The sequence below is a fragment of the Triturus cristatus genome, chromosome 1_1, assembly GCF_964204655.1.
Source record: "Triturus cristatus chromosome 1_1, aTriCri1.1, whole genome shotgun sequence".
NCBI lineage: Eukaryota > Metazoa > Chordata > Amphibia > Caudata > Salamandridae > Triturus > Triturus cristatus.
This window is the reverse complement of record NC_140579.1, coordinates 27143675-27163481: the sequence shown is the minus strand read 5'-3', so window position 1 is coordinate 27163481 and position 19807 is coordinate 27143675. Positions and strand designations below refer to the sequence as shown.

General features: G+C 48.2%; 1 protein-coding gene across 2 annotated transcripts in view; it reads left to right on the top strand.

The window, feature by feature from the left end:
• Positions 1 to 19807, top strand: part of LOC146869214 (uncharacterized) — a 231573-nt gene that overhangs the window by 159726 nt on the left and 52040 nt on the right. For both annotated transcript variants that reach the window (XM_085643563.1, XM_085643637.1), the window contains exon 8: positions 9391 to 9478. In XM_085643563.1, coding sequence (XP_085499689.1) covers positions 9391 to 9478 — 88 coding nt within the window. The remainder of the gene's footprint in view (positions 1 to 9390; positions 9479 to 19807) is intronic.

Genomic DNA, 19807 nt, shown 5'->3' with positions numbered 1-19807 from the left:
TGTGGATGTGTGGGTGTGTGTGGTTGTGTGTGTGGTTGTGTGTGTGTGTGGTTATGTGTGTATGGTTGGGTATGGGAGCTGTTGTGGGTGTTTGGCTGTGTGTGGTTGTGTGTGTGTGGTTGTATGTGTGGATGGGTGTGCGTTGTGTGTGTGGTTGTGTGTGTTGTATGTGTGGCTGTGTGTGTGGTTGTATGTGTGTGGTTCTGTGGGTGTGTGGTTGTGGTTGTGTGTGTGGTTGTGTGTGGGTAGGGTGTGTGTGGTTGTGTGTGTGTGGTTGTGTGTGTGGTTGTGGTGTGTGGGTGTGGTTGTGTGTGTGTTTGTGTTTGTGATTGTGGGTGTGGTTGTGTGTGGGTGTGGTTGGGTGTGTGGCTGTGTGTGGTTGTGTGTGTTGTGTGTGTGGTTGTGGTTGTGTGTGTGGTTGTACATTTGGTTGTGCATGTGGTTGTGCATGTGGCTGTGTGTGTGTGGTTGTGTGTGGTTGTGGCTGTGTGGTTGTGTGTGGTTGTGGATGTGCGGTTGGGTGTGGTTGTGTGTATGGTTGTGGTTGTGTGTGGTTTTGTGTGTGTGTTTGTGTGTGGTTGTGGGTGTGGTTGTGTGTGTGGTTGTGTGTGTGTCATTGTGTGTGTGTGTGTGTGGTTGTGTGTGGGTGTGGTTGTGTGTGTGTGTGTGTGTGGTTGTGTGTGTGGCTGTGTGTGTGTGTGTGTGGTTGGGTGTGTGTGGTTGTGTGTGTGGTTGTGTGTGGGTGTGTGGGTGTGGATGTGTGGTTGGGTGTGCTTGGGTGTGGTTGTGTGTGGTTGTGGTTGTGTGTGTGTGGGTGTGGTTGTGTGTGGTTGGTTGTGGTTGTGTATGGGTGTGGTTGTGTGTGTGGTTAGGTGTGTGGTTGTCGGTGTGGTTGTGTGTGTGGGTGTGGTTGTGGGTGCGGTTGTGGATGTGTGGTTGGGTGTGGGTGCAGTTGTGGGTGTGTGGTTGGATGTGGGTGCGGTTGTGTGTGTGGTTGTGTGTGTGGTTGTGTGCGTGTGGTTGTATGTGTGGATGGGTGTGTGGTTGTGTGTGTTTTTGTGTGTTTGTGATTGTGGGTGTGGTGGTGTGTGGTTGTGTGTGGGTGTGTGGTTGTGTGTGTGTTGTGTGTGTGGTTGTGGTTGTGTGTGGTTATGTGTGTGTGGTTGTGTGTGTGGTTGTGCGTGTGGTTGTGTGTGTGGTTGTGTGTGGTTGTGGTTGTGTGGTTGTGGCTGTGTGTGTGTGTGTGTGCTTGTGTGGTTGGGTGTGGTTGTGTGTGTGGTTGTGCGTATGGTTGTGTGTGTGTTTGTGTGTGTGTTTGTGTGTGTGCTTGTGTGTGGTTGTGTGTGTGGTTGTGTGTGTCATTGTGTGTGTGTGGTTGTGTGTGTGGTTGTGGGTTTGGTTGGGAGTGTGGTTGTGTGTGGTTGTGTGTGTGTGTGGTTGTGTGTGTGCGGTTGTGTGTGGTTGTGTGTGTGTGTGGTTGTGTGTATGGTTGTGGTTGTGTGTGGTTGTGTGTGGGTGTGGTTGTGTGTGTGTGGTTGTGGGTGTGGTTGTGTGGTTGGGTATGGTTGTTGTGTGTGTGTGGTTGTGTGTGTGGTTGTGTGTGTGGTTGTGGGTGTGGTTGTGTGTATGTGGTTGTGGGTGTGGTTGTGTGTGTGGTTGTGTGTGTGTGGTTGTATGTGTGTGGTTGTGTGTGTGGTTGTATGTGTGGCTGTGTGTGTGTGTGGTTGTGTGTGTGTGTGTGGTTGTGTGTGGTGTGTGGTTGGGTGTGTGTGTGTGGTTGTGGTTGTGTGTGGTTGTAGGTGTGTGGGTGTGGATGTGTGGTTGGGTGTGCTTGGGTGTGGTTGTGTGTATGTGGTTGTGGTTGTGTGTGGGTGTGGTTGTGTGTGTGGTTGTGGGTGTGGTTGTGGGTGTGGGTATGGATGTGTGGATGTGTCGTTCGGTGTGGGTGCGGTTGTGGGTGTGTAGTTGGGTGTGGGTGCAGTTGTGTGTGTGGTTGTGTGTGTGGTTGTGTGTGTGTGGTTGTGTGTGTGTGGTTGTGTGTGTTATTGTGTGTTTGTGATTGTGGGTGTGGTTGTGTGTGGGTGTGGTTGGGTGTGTGGTTGTGTGTGGGTGTGGTTGGGTGTGTGGTTGTGTGTGTGTGGTTGTGTGTGTGGTTGTGGTTGTGTGCGTTGTGTGTGGTTGTGGTTGTGTGTGTGGTTGTGGGTGTGGTTGTGGTTGTGCGTGTGGTTGTGTGTGTGGTTGTGCGTGTGGTTGTGGTTGTGTGTGTGTGGTTTTGTGTGGTTGTGGCTGTGGCTGTGTGTGTGTGTGGTTGTGTGTATGGTTGTGGTTGTGTGTGGTTTTGTGTGTGTGTGTGCTTTTGTGTGGTTTTGGGTGTGGTTGTGTGTGTGGTTGTGTGTGTGTGGTTGTGTGTGTGTCATTGTGTGTGTGTGGTTGTGTGTTTGGTTGGGTGTGTGGTTGGGTGTGGTTGTGTGTGTACGGTTGGGTGTGGTTGTGTGTGTGGTTGTGTGTATGGTTGTGGTTGTGTGTGGTTGTGTGTATGGGTGTGGTTGTGTGTGTGTGTGGTTGTGTGTGTGTATGTGTGGTTGTGTGTGGTTGTGGGTGTGGTTGTGTGTGTGGGTTTGGTTGGGTGTGTGGTTGGGTGTGGTGTGTGTGTGTGGATGTGGTTATGTGTGCGGTTGAGTGTGGTTGTGTGTGTGTGTGGTTGTGTGTGTGGGTGTGGTTGTGTGTGGGGTTGTGTGTGTGGTTGTGTGTGGTTGTGGGTGTGTGTGGTTGTGTGTGTGTGGTTGTGGGTTTGGTTGTGTGGGTGTGGTTGTGTGTGTGTGGTTGTGTGTGTGTGTGTGTGTGGTTGTTTGTGTGGTTGTGTGTGTGTAGTTGTGTGTGTGTGGCTGTGTGTGTGTGGCTGTGTGTGTGGTTGTGTGTGTGGGTGTGGTTGTGTGTGTGTGTGGTTGTGGGTGGTTGGGTATGTGTGTGGTTGTGTGTGTGGTTGTGTGTGTGTGGTTGTGTGTGTGTGGTTGTTGTGTGTGGTTGTGGGTGTGGTTGTGTGTGTGCGTGTGGTTGTGTGTGTGGGTGGTTGTGTGTGTGGTTGTGTGCATGTGTGGTTGTATGTGTGTGTGTGTGGATGTGTGTGTGTGTGTGTGTGGTTGTGTGTGTGTGGTTATGTGTGTATGGTTGGGTGTGGGAGCGGTTGTGGGTGTGTGGTTGTGTGTGTGGTTGTGTGTATGGTTGTGTGTGTGTGGTTGTGTGGGGGTGTGTGTGTGGTTGTATGTGTGGCTGTGTGTGGTTGTGTGTGGTTGTGGTTGTGTGTGTGGTTGTGTGTGTCTGTGTGGTTGTGGGTGTGTGGATGTGTGCTTGGGTGTGGTTTGTGTGTGGGTGTGGTTGTGAGTGTGGTTGTGTGTTGTGTGTGGGTGTGGTTAGGTATGTGGTTGTGTGTGGTTGTGTGTGTGGTTGTGGGTGCAGTTGTGGGTGTGGGTGTGGTTGTGTGTGTGGTTGTGTGGTTGTATGTGTGGATGGGTGTGTGGTTGTGTGTGTTGTATGTGTGGCTGTGTGTGTGGTTGTATGTGTGTGGTTGTGTGGATGTGTGGTTGTGGATGTGTGGTTGTGGTTGTGTGTGGGTGTGGTGTGTGTGGTTGTGGTGTGTGGGTGTGGTTGTGGGTGTGTGTGTGTGTGTGTGGTTGGGTGTGTTTGTGATTGTGGGCGTGGTTATGTGTGGGCGTGGTTGGGTGTGTGGTTGTGTGTGTGTGGTTGTGGTTGTGTGTGTGTGGTTGTGTGTGTGGTTGTGTTTGTGTGTGTGTGGATGTGGTTGTGTGTGTGGTTGTGTGTTTGTGTGTATGGTTGTGGTTGTATGTGGTTGTGTGTGGGTGTGGTTGTGTGTGTGGTTGTGTGTGGTTATGTGTGGTTGTGGGTGTGGTTATGTGGTTGAGTATGGTTGTGTTTGCGTGTGTGTGGGTGTGGTTGTGTGTTATTGTGTGGTTGTGGATCTGATTGTGTGTGTGTGGTTGTGTGTGGTTGTTTGTGTGGTTGTGGGTGTGTGTGTGTGTGTGTGGTTGGGTGTGTTTGTGATTGTGGGTGTGGTTATGTGTGGGTGTGGTTGGGTGTGTGGTTGTGTGTGTGTGTGTGTGGTTGTGTATGTGTGGTTGTGTGTGTGGTTGTGGTTGTGTGTGTGTGGTTGTGGTTGTGTGTGTGGTTGTGTTTGTGTGGTTGTGGGTGTGGTTGTGTGTGTGGTTGTGCGTTTGGTTGTGCGTGTGGTTGTGTGTGTGGTTGTGTGTGGCTGTGGCTGTGTGGTTGTGTGTATGTGTGTGGTTGTGTATGTGTGGTTGGGTGTGGTTGTGTGTGTGGTTGTGTGTATGGTTGTGGGTGGTTTTGCGTTTGTGGTTTTGTGTGTGTGTGTGTGTGGTTGTATGTGTGGCTGTGTGTGGTTGTGTGTGGTTGTGTGTGGTTGTGGTTGTGTGTGTGGTTGTGTGTGTCTGTGTGGTTGTGGGTGTGTGGATGTGTGCTTGGGTGTGGTTTGTGTGTGGGTGTGTGGGTGTGGTTGTGGGTGTGGTTGTGTGTTGTGTGTGGGTGGGGTTGTGGGTGTGGTTAGGTGTGTGGTTGTGTGTGGTTGTGTGTGTGGTTGTGGGTGCAGTTGTGGGTGTGGGTGTAGTTGTGTGTGGTTGTGTGTGTGGTTGTGTGGTTGTATGTGTGGATGGGTGTGTGGTTGTGCTTGTGGTTGTGTGTGTTGTATGTGTGGCTGTGTGTGTGGTTGTGTGTGTGTGGTTGTGTGGATGTGTGGTTGTGTGGTTGTGGTTGTGTGTGGGTGTGGTGTGTGTGTGGTTGTGGTGTGTGGGTGTGGTGGTGTGTGTGTGTGTGTGGTTGGGTGTGTTTGTGATTGTGGGTGTGGTTATGTGTGGCTGTGGTTGGGTGTGTGTGGTTGTGTGTGTGGTTGTGTGTGTGGTTGTGGTTGTGTGTGTGTGGTTGTGGTTGTGTGTGTTGTTGTGTTTGTGTGTGTGTGGATGTGGTTGTGTGTGTGTGGTTGTGTGTTTGTGTGTATGGTTGTGGTTGTATGTGGTTGTGTGTGGGTGTGGTTGTGTGTGTGGTTGTGTGTGGTTATGTGGTTGTGTGTTATTGTGTGGTTGTGGGTGTGGTCGTGTGTGTGGTTGTGGGTCTGATTGTGTGTGTGTGGTTGTGTGTGGTTGTTTGTGTGGTTGTGTGTGGTTGTGTGTGTGTGGTTGTGTGTGGTTGTGTGTGTGAGTGTGGTTGTGTGTATGTATGGTTGTACGTGTGGTTGTGTGTGTGTGGTTGTGTGTGTGGTTGTGTGTGTGACAGTAATGCTAAAAGCATTTCAAAATTAAAGGAACACAAACATCGAGTTTGCGGAAAGAGAAAGCACATTGTAAGTCAAACGGGCCCAGCAAAGCATTAACACAACAACATCTTTGATGTTTGATGTTCTTTCAACGGGAACATCAAAGGGGTGTCACGAAAGTGATCGCGGGCGCTTAATGAGCATGATGAGGTTTGTCATATGGTGCCTCTGCCCCTAAGCGCGTGCCCGCGCACATGCACTGTAGCTCTAGGCTGGCCATGGTAGCATGTTTAGGTCTCGCGAGCCAAAGGCTCGAAGAGACATTTTATAACTGGGCTTTTCAAAGTGCTGCCGTGGCCTAAAGCTACAGTGCACGTGAACGTGCACGCGCGCAGCGCCATGTGTCTTTCCTCTGTAGCGATCGTAATCACGATCACTTTCACTTTCGCGGGCTCCTCTGTTGCTGGCATTCCCCCCTCCCTTCTCGCCCAGCCCTTCTTGTTTTAATTATACACCGTCCCATCCTTTTGCTTTTATCACATGGCGCTGTTATTTATTTTCTGTCTCTTGCGCAATACATGTTTTCTGTGCCCATCAGGCCTCGTTTTCTTTTATTATATATTGCACTTTTCATCATTATTTGCTCATACCCCGTAATCGCACATCGCCTACTGGTTTTATAATATTGCCGCCTCTTCTCTCACCTGCAAACGCCACAGCAACAACCAGTGTTGGACGATCGTTGCTGCTGCCGAGGACGCAGAGCGAGGGCGGGATGTTCATAATGGAAAGAGGACTAAGGAAGCCTCCTTTACATGGCGGCCATATTTGAGAGGGACTTCGTCCAACTAACAAGCACAGAGCTTCCACGTTTTTCCACATTCTGAACTCAATGGTTAGCCAGTCTACTAGAGTCTGGTTAACTTTAACACAGTACAGACATTTACTTAAGTATGCCATTTCCAAGAATATACTACATGCAAGGTAAAACGTTCAGTATTGCCGCATTCTCGTACATAAAATTACCACGTCTATTTTTCTGCTGTTTTACATGACTCATGGTCACATTCCTGTTTAGGCACGGGGTGGGGAGGTAAAGCGATTTTTTTCAGAACCACTGGATTTGGAGCCAATCCTAGTACTCCACTTCCAAAGTGGGCAGCTGTTATGTTCAAATTCGCACCTTCTGCTTTCTTCTTCCCTCCCTCCTTCTCTCTAAAGCCCACTCAATTTTCAATCCCTACCTTCTCCTTGCTCCCAGTCCCTGGCACAGCCATTATCAAGCTGTCTCATGCCGCAAACTTTGGATTTCGACTTATTTTTTTTATTTCTTAGTTTTGATTCTCTGTTTCATGGTTGCGTTTTTTCACTTAGTAAGCATGTTTATCTACAAAGATGCACGAGTATATTTTTCACGTTTTAAGCACGTGTTACTTTGAAGGGGTACTAGATTGACACCCCGATTTCGTATCATGGTTGATTGGCTTCTTTGTTTTGTGTAAAATAAGGTGGTTGTCATCTTTCAATAAAGTTGCATAGGCTTGTATGATCACTTTCCTTCCTTATAAAAGAAAATTCCCACACGTCTTGACGTGCACACGCCTTCCAGCGGTCACGTGGCTTTCTCGCGTACGGAACGTTTGAAGGCAAGAGCGGGGAGTTGTTTAGGAATTAAGCACTGCATTTCAGTTCCTCCGTTACGGCCTAGAGTTACACAGATTATTTACATAGACTTTCTCTTTGATAGAATCGGGACGTTAAATGACGATCTTCTGGTAAGCAGACGCTCGTTTAATTCCTGGTGTTCGGGGCCACGTATACATGCGCTCTCATGATACTCATTCCCATCTTTTACCTTCCGTAGATCGTGCTCTTTACTGATATAGTGGCAAGACTTCGGCATTAGAGAGATGCTGTTTTTGTTGTTTACGTTACTAATCACTTGGTAATCCGAGTTAGACTGCAAATTTACGCAGAGTGTTTTACTTGCAGAATTACAGTGCTTTAACCGCATTGGAGGTACTTCCTGGTCTAACCTTACCAAGGTTTTACACACACGGGTTGATATACCATTAGTTCGTCATTCAGTCTAACACCACACTTTCACCGGGTTTTAGCTATAGGGTGATCAAGTGGTAACACTTAAACAAGCATTTGCAAAGCAATAGATCTCGCTTTTATACGAGTTTGTGCTATTGGCATTGTAAATGACAGTGCCTTTTATTTATGTTGCCAAACTTAAATAAAAAGCATTGTCATTTACAATGCCAATAACTCAAACTCGTATAAATGCGAGACCTATTGCATTGCAAATGCTTGTTTTTAGCCCTCACTAAAAGTCTCGCCAGGTCAGCGCATGCGCTGGGTCAGGCGAGACCTAAAAAGGATGTTTAATTTGCCCAACGCTCAGTTAATAATTGTAGTTCACAGTTAAGTTCCTGCTGTGGGGCGCATTGTTAAAGTAATTCTGTCAAGTGCAGATGCATTCTGCATAAACCTTAGTATTTGCTGCCTAAAGACACCAGTGAAGGTAACAGAAAGGAAATGCTCGAAGACTGGAAGACGCACTGAACATGTGCGGCCCGTAACCTGCTTTCGAGAACAAGCACAAGTGTCTGTCAACATTTCTTCCATAGCCCTGAATCATGGAAAAAATAGCTAAAACAAGCCGTGGACACAAAATGACAATGACCTTGTTAAAAATGTCAGTAAAGAAGCAATAACTCAGCACACCTGGCTAGCGCTGCTTGTCTAATGGAGCGATGCTGCTCCTAATGTCTCGACTTTTGCCACACAGCACCAGTGGGGTGTCAGGAGGTGCTATAAATGCATGACTTATGCATTTCAGTGCGGTGATGTGGAGCACCGAACTGATTTGCATTAGTCTAACCCCTGATCCGTGGTACTTGGCAAGGCTGGAATAGCTAACCCTTCTACAGTGAAAATCCCCCTTTGGACCTTTTCACTGCAGGGACATGCTTAACATTAAACTATCATGCAAACTCCCTTTATAATATTCAAGAGGATGATTTAGACCTGTCAGAATGCATTTATCTTTTTATGTTCAAAATAGTTTATTAAATCTTTATTATAAACAAACAACAATACAAAAAATAGTAAGACTAGATATAAAACGTGAGGAAAAGGCTACAGTTTCCACAGGAGCAGGGAACGGGAAATCAGAGGATGAATAAGTAAACAAGCTTTGGCATAACCAGCAATACATTTAACAGTCTCTCGCTATCTGCGACACACAACGACTCTGAAGCAAACAAGCAAAAAATCTTAAAATTAGGGCAATACAAATTGCGGTGAAGATTCATTTTAAATGACCTCAGTAGTTCATCTCTTTTGAAGGTTCCCGATACATCCTTAGATGAAACCTAGGTAATAAACATGGAAACATTCCCTTTAGCGCTATAAAATTGTGGCGAGGTCATTTGGCTCAGGTGAAATCTTATGCATTTTGGTTTCCTTGGAATCGAGCTTTTGGGTGAAAACAAGAGGATTTGGATTCATGTGGTTGAAATGAAAACAAAATACCCTAAAAACATAAACCTCCCTTTGCTAGCAATGGCGAAAGGAAACATCAGCATGATACTTTTTTTAATCTAAATTTATGTTACTGTTCTCTAGCAGCTGCCCGGCCCTTCATTAATGTTCCTTCCAATGAGATAATATAGCATTTTGCTCTGTCTGTGTTGGGGGGAGTAAGGACGGTGTGGTGGTGGGTAGAGATAGGAGGACACAGGCCACATTGTGAATGTTTAGGAAATACTCTGCTCGTACAAGGGGGTTGTGGGTGAAACTCTGGTAGTAATAATGGTGTTGCGGGAGGGATGTATGTGATACTCTTGTGGGAGGAGGAGGGAGGTGTGGGTTTCCTTGCTTGCGTGTTCATATATCATTATGCGCAGAGAGAATTCAGTTTGTGGTCTACATTTTAGAGTCTCAAAAGCATAAAAGATTATTAGCCCCACTGGCATTAAAGCCGGTGCTGTACACAGAACATATTGATCCTTTTTATCAAAACAGCAAGGGTTCATGTTCATCCTGCTTAGAAACATATATATTTTCTACGCCTTTCTGTTTTTTCTTTCTTTTTGAAGTGTTCCGCTGCACAACCTGAATATTTCTGGAAAACCTGTTTGGCAGTTCTTGGGGGACACCGGGCAATGGCACAGTTTCGGGCAGCAGGTAATAATTCACTATCTACTGATAAAGTATATTGATTGTTAAAAATGGTTATAAAATAAACTTTCAATTGTGTATTCGTCTGGGAAGAAATATACTGTGGGCCATATTTACAAGGAAGTAACGCAGTGTGGTGCTGCGAGCCATTTGGCTGCACCGCACTGCGTTACTTCTGAAGCAAAGGAGTGCGTCATATTCAGAACAATATGACGTATCCCTGAGGTCTCACCAGCGCTGACACACAATTAGATGCTGTGCGCCAACACAGACACCACGGTGCAAGGGTGCCTGCATTGTGGGGATGATTGTTTTGTGCAGGAAGGGACACCTTCCTGCACAAAAACAATCACAAGAGGTGTTTTCCTCTTTTTATGCATGCTACAGAATGCAGCACGCATAGAAAGAGGAAAAAATGAGGAGAAATACAAGTATTTCTCCTCGTTGCGCCTCCTTACTCCTCCTCTGGAGAGGTGTAAGATTCTGACACATTCCCAGGTTTCCGAAACCTTGTAAATCTGGGAATGCTGTAGAATCCATGGGTGTTACGTGGGAACACCTAAAAGCCACTTAGGGTGGCTTTACGTGTCCCTGTATATATGGAGCACCACACAAAACGTGACTCACCAGCAGCACAAGGGGCTTGTAAATATGCTCGTATATGAGTAATTTGGGCCTCTGAATGTAACGGATATCTTGTCTGCCTTTTTACAAGTGCCCTTGAACAAATGCACTTGTAACAAGGCAGGCGGGATGTCCATCACGTAACCTGTCCGCTAACCTCTTGTTCATTTCACGCTGTTTGGGGGCGGGGACAACTTCTCTCCTCCCTAAGGCATTGTCACCCTTCTTTTGGAAAGCAACAAGACCATCGGAGCAAATTTGGCTAAATACCCACTTCCCATTTTTCTGTTTTGTACTGGAATCAGAACCATAAGGCACATGGTCTTAGAAACCTGTACATTCCTGAACCCTTTTCTAAACAAAGAAAACCTGTACAATGCTGCACCTCCCTTGCCTGTGGAAAGAGCCATCTATCAGTACTTTGCCTTTCCGAAATGTATCTGGCATAGAGAACTTTATTTTGTGTTGCACCAGCTTAAAAGGGTATTTCAGTTTTCAATATTTATCTTTACATTTCTGATTGCAATTGCACTATTGTAACAAAGACTGCCCATTGGCCATCAGGGGTGCGGAATTTAATAAAATATCTACTTGTCCGTGGGGCAGGTTGCTTCATAATTCTACTTGTCCTGTAACAAAATCCACTTGTCCCTTTGGTGCCAAGTGGTGCGGCGACAAATTATGGCAGCAATCTCATTATATAAGAGCTCCGGAATAGCCTCTCTGATCATGCCATAGTAGTGTTTGAATACCTGCAATCCCCTTATGTTGCCATGTTTCACAGATCTACATACTCCTTCATTTCCATTCCTTGTCACCCACCCATTATATCTTTCATTTGGCTACAGTCATCAAAGGAGGAATCTCATATTGGCCTGTATGTGCTTGAAACTCTTCTACCACCCCGGTTAACCTGCAGTATTGCAAACAAGACTATTCCGCTGCGGCGTTACAGTGATACATTCCCACGGTACTTCCTCCCACATCCCAACCTGATCTCCTAAAAGATCGTCAGTCTGTTACTCCCAACTAATGAACTCAACCTGGAGGCTACCCTAGCCATGGAGTATTCTACGTGATGCCTTATCAACAATGATATTAGTCTCCACCCCACATAGTCATTTCCTTTCTGTGCTGACCACTGACGTGACCTGTAAAGAAATGATCACTGCTGACATTTGGGGGGTACATGTTAATCAGGGACACCTGCGCCCTCCAGCTTGCCCTTCAGAATAGTAATTCTTTGATCAAATGCTGCTTTTGGGCTATTTACATTGCTACCCCATGTGTGTAGATGGTGAAGAATGCTGCACATTTGCTCTCCCTCCATCTCTTCAGCAATGTCTTCTGAATTTTTTCACTCCAGTGTATATCTCTTAGTACATTTGGTCTTCCGAGTTAACTAGATTTTTGATACCCTTCATGTTTCATAGAATTATATCATAGTGCTGCATAGCTCTGGTGAAGCATGAAGCTGCTACCTTCAGCTGTAGTCAGTAAATAAGTGTCTCAGACTTACTTCCAGTATGGCCAGGGACCCCCCTGTTCATCCTGAACTCCCCTTTCAACTTCCTCCTTTTATCCCTTTTTAGGTCTCGGGACCATCCGGTCGGCAGACCGGAAGTCCGGAGATTTAATGACTTGGGAGAAGAGGGGCTTGAACCCGCCCCTCTTCTGCCCTGTTCTCCATTGGCTGGCCTCGTAAATGCTGGCCAGCCATTGGAGAAGAGGTCCCGTCACTCCAATCATGCCGCGTCCTTTTCGGATCGGGGGGCGTGTTTTTTGCGAAAAGTCTCAGGGAGGAGACAACAGCAAAACACGCCCCCGAATCCGTAAAGGAGGCTGCCTTTCTCCGAGGCATTTCTGCTCTGCTCTGCCTCGGAGAAAGGCAGTGGTGTGCCTTTTGCTCTGCCTTGTTATATTTAACCCGGCAAAATGTTAAACACATGGTTCTCTTAGAAGAAGGAAAAACATTGCAACGCTCTCTATTTTTAACCACATGTGTTAAACAGTTTAATTTACTGGACGCGCTGCATTCTGGCGAGTTTTTGTTGCTGCTAATGTCACTTCGGAACATAGTGTAAACGTCTATATCACATGCGCGGAAGAACAGCCAAACAAGCCGTAACTAGATTAATGGAAAACACCGACGCATTGATTTAATCCAATTTTAAAATGGGAAAAATCACGCCGACGCGGTGTGGGAAACATCTGCTTTTTACACGGACAGTCTGGGTGAACTCTTTTAACACTGATGTTTTTATGTACACCATTTATGGAAGAGGTGCCAAATTCGAAAATAATTGATTTAAATGAATAGCAGGCGTTCATTGTGGGGGTTCCAACTGCACGGATGGGTTAGCAATTCTTTCGTGCCTTGCAAAGTCCTGGCGCCACCACACACCCAGCCCCCCACTCTTCGACACTTTCCTTGATCCGCGCCCCCCACCGCAGAGATGGTCCGCTCCCCGCTCCAGCAGGCACCTCCCCCACCCCGGCTCCCACCCGTTCAGCCGTTTCTGATCCAATTCACAACGCTCTCGCAGAGATGTTTAATCTTATTTAAACGCAGCCACGTTTTTCGAAGCGTAGAAATTTAAAATGAAGGTCTGCGATCCCGGGCGCGCAATTAAAGTTAACATTTCGCAGAGCGTGGTAAAGGAGCGAGTCAGACTGAGGGGGGAGGGGGGTTAGAGAAGGCCAAGTGTAAAATAAACATTATAATCTGCAAGGAGAAATGTTTGTTTTCTGGGACAATATGGGTTGCGAGAGGCAGAGCTGAGAGCCAGGCATGCGCTTGGAAGCATCAGAAATTCGCACGCGCTTTGACCTGCAGGGAAAGCCCTGCCAGGCTGGTGCGCCTACATGACACCCTGTTTTCATATAGCGCTTCATAGACGAGTGGATAATTACTACAGACGTGGTAAATCCTGTTCTCGCACATGCCGGAGCACCCGTTACATACTCGCTGCTTCCATAAATGTTTCATCCACTTAACATGTTGTTGCAGAAAGAGTCACCGACATTCTGTTACATTTCGGGGCAAAACTCGTAACGGGCGTTAGTCCTGGCATCCAATAAATCGAAAAAAACTTGATATTGGAATTTATGGATACAGTTATTAATGTCTCAAACACCGGACCACTCGTAGCGAGGACATTCGTGATTTAAATAGAAGAGGTTTCTATTTTCCAGTATCATGAGCCTCAATTTACAGGACATCGGGATGAAGAAAAGTTTAGTTGGCATTTTTGAGGCGCAAAATCACAAGTTAAGCTCACTGAAGATGTCAGCAGCGAGCGTTTAACTCGCATCGCCCTCTTGCAGACTGTAAGCACTGGTGCGGTGCTTGGCAAGGCCTGGCCAGCCACATATCAGGGCCTCGGCGTCCAGCAAGAGCAGAGTCCCTACTCGGAGGGGCCCCTCTGACGCCTGGCACGCCAGCCCTTTACCCAGGCAGGAGCCTGTCCGCACCCTGCCCATGCCAGAGCTCCCAGCGCGGCTCCAAAAACAGCAGCAGCCCGGCCAACAAGCATTTACAATGCAACGGTCTCGGCATTGTTAAAAAGTTAGAGCTGTTGCCATTGCTCATGACAATGCCGTTTCTTTAAATGTTTTAAAAACAAAAACATAAACAAAAATAATGTCATGAGCAATGCCAATAGCTCTAACTTTACCAATGCCGAGACCATTGCATTGTAAATGCTTGTTATTGAAACTGTTGGTCCTGGCCCTTTTAGTGGGGTAACCTCCCTATATTTTGTGCTTTTTGTTCCTGAACCCGTTTTTATTGGCACTAGGACTTAATTCACGTTACCACTGCTAACCAGTGTTAAATTGCTTGTGTTCTCTCCTTCAAGCATGGTAATAATTTACTGCACATAGGGGTATATTCACAAGAACGTGTGATAACTACCGCAAGAGTAGCGTAACGCAAGTTTCAATATCGCAGCCTATCGCGGGAAAATAACCCAGTGTCAACGTGGAATTCACAACACGGCGGTACCATGCAATAGTCATCAGATAACGCGTCAAATGTCAGCATGAAAATCAACACCACGCCGCAAAAGTGCGAAACGTGAATGCGAAAAAACATGCGATGGGGCCAATCGCAGTAAAGTAATCAGTGAACACCAGCCACAGGCCTGCAAATTTCACGCCTCTGGCGGGAAAATGCACCATAAAAGAAAGAAAAAAAACACACAAAAAACAATTCAAACTGCATCTCAACATGGGTGCACCCGGACCGAGTGCAGAGGACAAGCCAAACTCAACAAGCCCCACGGAGGACCAGCCAGGAACCCCGGGGAAGGGCAAGGACGAGAGGAAGAGGAAGACGGGGTTCAGTCCTCAGGAAGCCCGGATCATCGTCACGGTGGTGACGGAACACCATCAACAACTGTTCGGCACCTCCACTGCGACATTGGCAACCCAAACGGAAATATGGCAGGCCATCGTTCCCAACGTCAATGCAGTCGGAGTGTCGAAGAGGTCACTGGAGGAGGTCAACAGGCACTGGCATGAAGTGCACGGCCAAACCAAGGCGAAGCTCTCCGCCAACAGGAAGGCAGCAACGGCGACTGGAGGTGGGAGTCCTGCGACACAAGAGGAGGTGGATGAGCTGGAGCAAATGGTGGCCACAGTCAGCAGTGTGGAGACGGTGGCAGGATTGGGAGGCCTGGACACAGCACGATACAACATGACCCAACAGCAACAGGGTGAGTAACCACCAGGGACGGGGGGAGATGGGCACAATGGCACACATGCACAAATATGTGTAGCACACTGCACACCCACAATGATCTTGGAACATGTCCCTGATTGCTGTGGCACACTGCAACACACACAGAAACGCCAAGTAGGCCCCCATCCACAATGTGCACAGAGGGCCCCCCATATCACTAATTTCACAACCGACCCATGCACATGTGCTGAACCCAGCAAAGCAGCGGCTCTTTGACCCACACTGACTATGCAAGTAACACTGTATGCCTGATAGCATGGCAGCAGCAGAAAAAATGACATGGCGCACAACATGGAGGTAGCCCAGTGCGGATCACATCCGTAAAGGAGCAGGTCACACTCTGACATGTCCACGTGCACCCTCAACCCATGCCCTACGAAACACGCAGCAGACAAACAATGCACCAGGCCACAAAATCTGTCCGAGAGCACATATGACCCAAGTCATAAGCAAATCAGACCCGAAAAGCGCACAATTCAAAGGCATCCCGCCTCAAAGGGAGAAGGCTACACGAAATTAGAGCTGCAGGGGCAACTCCACCACAATGCAGCACACACACATAGCAATCACAGAACATCAGCAATGACGCCAATGTAGCACAAAGTGCAACACCAGCACCACCGGGCATAGCTCACAACAGGTTCCGCTCGTGCGTAGTAACTGTCCACTCACATCTGGCATTGCCTGACACTTTGTGATGATAATGTACGGGTACTACCACACATCCGTCATGTAGTCTAAAAACACACTGACTGCCATCAAATAGCCAGCTCCCCCAAAACAGTTACAATGTACATTGGCATGCAGTCTGAATGTAAACATCTGCAAATCATCAAAATACATGTGAAACTCTGTTAACCTGCATCTCCCCTTTACATTGCAGAGGGACAAACAACACCTCCTGCAGAGCACACCACACTTCCCATCATAGATGAGGAGGAGGACAAGGGTAACACTCTCTCTCACTCTTGCAACACCCTGTCTCATAAGCATAAGACAGAACAGGGTGTCCTTCTCCTCTGTATGGTGGAGCGTTGCCCGACTCATAAGCTAAAGACAGAACGGGACGCCTGCATGCACCAATGCAAATGACTATACTCGGCTCTTAAACTGAAGACGGAGCGGAGTAAGCATCTAGCCAAGATAGAGGAGGTAGGTGAAATACGTGTAATCCAACTCCTAAACTGAAGACAGAGTGGAACTACACCACCTAACCCTTGAGGAGAGAAAGAGAGGGCAAATACACCCCCTCCGGTATCTACAAGAAGATACGGAGCGGGGTAAACACACACACAATCACGTTCGTACCTGGTAACAAGAATGAAGGGGGAAGGGAGTCTAAACACACTCGCACTGAAAGGCTGGGTCGGAATACAGGGAAGACGAGAGGCGAGACCAGTCAGAAAGTTAGGGAAACCCGAAAAGCTGGCCAATCAGAGATGCCGGGGAACGGGACCGCGGGGGGTGTAAAGGATATAGGATAGCAGGATCACGGGGTAAAGGTAAGAAAATTCCCACCGGGAAGTTGTCTCAGGGAAACAAACAGGAATCCAGGAATCACAGCGGCTACATCCGTGCCGCTAAGCGAGGAACAAACACGGAATTGACCAAAGGGGCGTGGTTACATCAGGAATCAGTAAGCCAAGCAACGGCTTACGCGTCAGACGTTCCTTTTAAGATCGTAGGGATCGTCTGCAAATTCCGTCCTGTGAAGGGAGCGCAATGCTGAACACACACACACATGGAAACCCCACCTCATCTCCGTCTGCCCCTAACAATCTTGCCATTGCTGCCACTGAGCCTTTCCCAGATGACTGCAGCGGGAACATCGACACACACAGCTCCGACCCCTGTCCGTGGCACAGAGTGATGCTGCCCCATCACCTTCGCAGTCTGATGTGTCAGTGGCACACAGTGATGCAGCCATCACCCTGCCACACACACCGGCCACACCGGACATAGACCCCATATCAGGGGAGTGAGAAGGGAACGGGAACTACTGTGTGAGGAAGGAGGTAGTAGCATCCATCACCGCCATATGGCCTGTCCCTGCCTGGTTATGACCTATGCATCATGCCCTGGGAAATACCTCCTACTGACTCCCGGAACACTGCGACATTCACCCGGACCCCGACACAGACTGCCATTTCTTCACCGCTGTCCAATTACACGGCAATCCTGCTGCGAACTGCATTCTCCCTCTTTCTAATCACTGTGCAATCCCCAAAGGACTCTGGTTGGCCCACTACTGGGCTTCCATGTGATGTGGGCTTGGATGGCCATGTACAGCTCCAGCTCCGTCAATCACCTGAATGTGAATAAAACATTCTAAATCACACATATGTGTCATCACTATGTTCACTCACATATGTAAGTATGACTGGATGTAGGGACAATGATTGCACATGAAGGAACACCCTGGTAACTGACATCTATGCGCATGTCTATCCCTGAGACACATGGCCAATTGGATGACTGGGAAGGTGAGTACTAGCTGTGTCCCCATTGCACATCAACAACAATCTCACAACCCCCCCACGTAGGCACACGCCCATGTGTTGAATAGGGCTGTGTGTAGGAGTGACCAAAACAGTAGCAAGCCAGGAGTGGTGTCCTATACCATGTATGACAACAGAACTTTACGTCGCATACCTACTTACACACATCTGTGTGGACACATTCTGTTGTGATATATGACATGGCTCCACATGGTCAGAGGTAGGACACCATACTGACATTGCTGAAGTAATGTAAGTGCACATGTCGTCCAGCACCTATCCAAAAACAATGTCTGGCCCACAGAGGGGGAGCTTGCCAAAGGGACTCCCCCTCATTGCACATGCGTCAGTCAGTTCCTACCTGTGTAGTGACGATGCTCAATGTGCCACACAAGTGGACAATCTACACAACACACCTCACAGTCAGACACCAGTGGAGTGGCATAGACTTTATTGACATGTGCTTGTCAGTATGGATGAGGCAACTGCCACAACAGGCAGGGACATGCTTAAGGCACTTAAAAGCAGCATGGGTACATGTCAAGGTTCAAGAAATGTTGGGGCTGAAATGGAGAACATTCATTATGGTTGGCAACTCTCTCAGCCCACCTTGCCTTGCTGGATGAGTTATGTGTTGTTTTGCATCTGCCCATTGCCACGTGTGAGGGGTCACGACTCACTGCACATGGGATCTGCACAGTGCTCTGCCTCCGGTGTGCCCCGATTGTCTGCTCTGCTGACAGTGATCAGGTGTGGGGGGCCGCAAGGTTCACATGTCGTGCTACATGGCCATGTGTGTGCTCTCCCCCAGCAGTGTGTCTGAATTGGCAACATTAACAAACGACACTGTGTTGCTCCCACCATGGACCTGCATCACCTTGCACATGTGTGTGTACACACGCGTTGTTCCACGCACATGCATCCAGAGCCCGGACGAAGGCAGACATGTCCTCTGTTATGGTGGGATATGTGAGCAATCCCCATGATGCAACAGGTTGTTGGGACATGTGCTATGGGTGACAATTGGATGTGGCTGCAGGAACGTAGTTACTCGTCCATGAATGCCCGTGCAGCTTCATGTGCAATGTGTTCCAACAGTACATCGTTGTCGTGTTCAAGGAACACCAGGGTGAGCCAATCCATTAAGTGGTTCAGGCAGGTGTGCTCAGCCCACACCAATTCACCAATCCGCAACATAGCCCAATAGGGGAGCGCCTCGATGTGGTCACTACACACAAGGAATTGTGCAATCTCCCATGCACAACTACCAATACATACGCAGTATGTCAAGGCATCCCATGGCCGGCTGTCTCGGTTACACTCCTGTTTGTGATCCAACAGGGGGCGCAGACACAAGTCATAGTCCAATTCATCAACAGTTGTGTTGGATAGGCAGACATCCATGGGACACTTGAATGTGCATGTTCGGCAGTTGAACCAGGACTGGATGCAGGTGACGCAGGCAATGCGGAAGCTGTGCCGGTAACTGATCCGCAGCACTGCCATTGGCAGTGCACCCAGTAAATGCAGCATATGTGCGCGGCACTGTTCCACGTGACGGGGGTTGTGCATGTGCCCGGTATGGCTTTGCATTGCGTTGGTGCGTCTCGTGGAACCGGCACTCATCTGAACTGCGGAAGTTGCGGGGAGGATATGCCACAACTCTGAGCAATGATTTGTATGTGTGTACAACGTTGGGGAGAATGGGTTGCTGTTTCCATGAGTGTCAAGGGCATCCCATGCTGGGGCACCACAGGCAGGGGCTTCTATGTGTGTGGTGTGGATGAGTCGGATAGTTCATTTGCGGAATGCGTGGTGTGGGAGTTGTCCCCATCTGCCATGGCATCTCTCTCAGGGTGTTCCAGGCGCGTTCTGGACCAAGGTCAGAGGTGCAGGTGTCCTCCCGCCTTCTTCATTGGGACAATGGGGCTTTCATCCCTGATGTTTGTCTGACTACTACTTACTTACGTTTTTGGAATGTGATGTTGCTTTAGCGCTGAGATTGGGACACGGCCTTGGGCTCATGGTGCATGGATGGCGGTACACACACACATGTTGGAATGTGTAGCAAGGTGCCCGAGAGGCATTGCGCTGCTTGTGCAATCTCACTCTGTCTCTCTCCTTCGCTCTCTCCCTCTCTTTCCTTTTTTGGGCGCATGACACACCTTCTTCTCTTGGATTTGGTCTTCCAGGCTGTGTGCTACGGATTGTCTAGTGAGGACCCGCTAGGACTCATCTGAATGGTTGTTTTGGATTTTGTTGGTATGGTGTTTTGTGTTGGTGATTGCATTGCTGTATGACTGATTCTCCATTTTCTGGCCACGCATGTATGTTGATTTTCCTGCTTGTGCGACATTAGGCAAAATGTTTGTTTTGGGATTCGTGGTGTTGGTGTGCAGTTTCTTAGTCTGGGGTTGGGGGTGGGCTTGGGGGGGGGGGGAGTTGCAGGCATGGGTGTGTTTTAGCCCT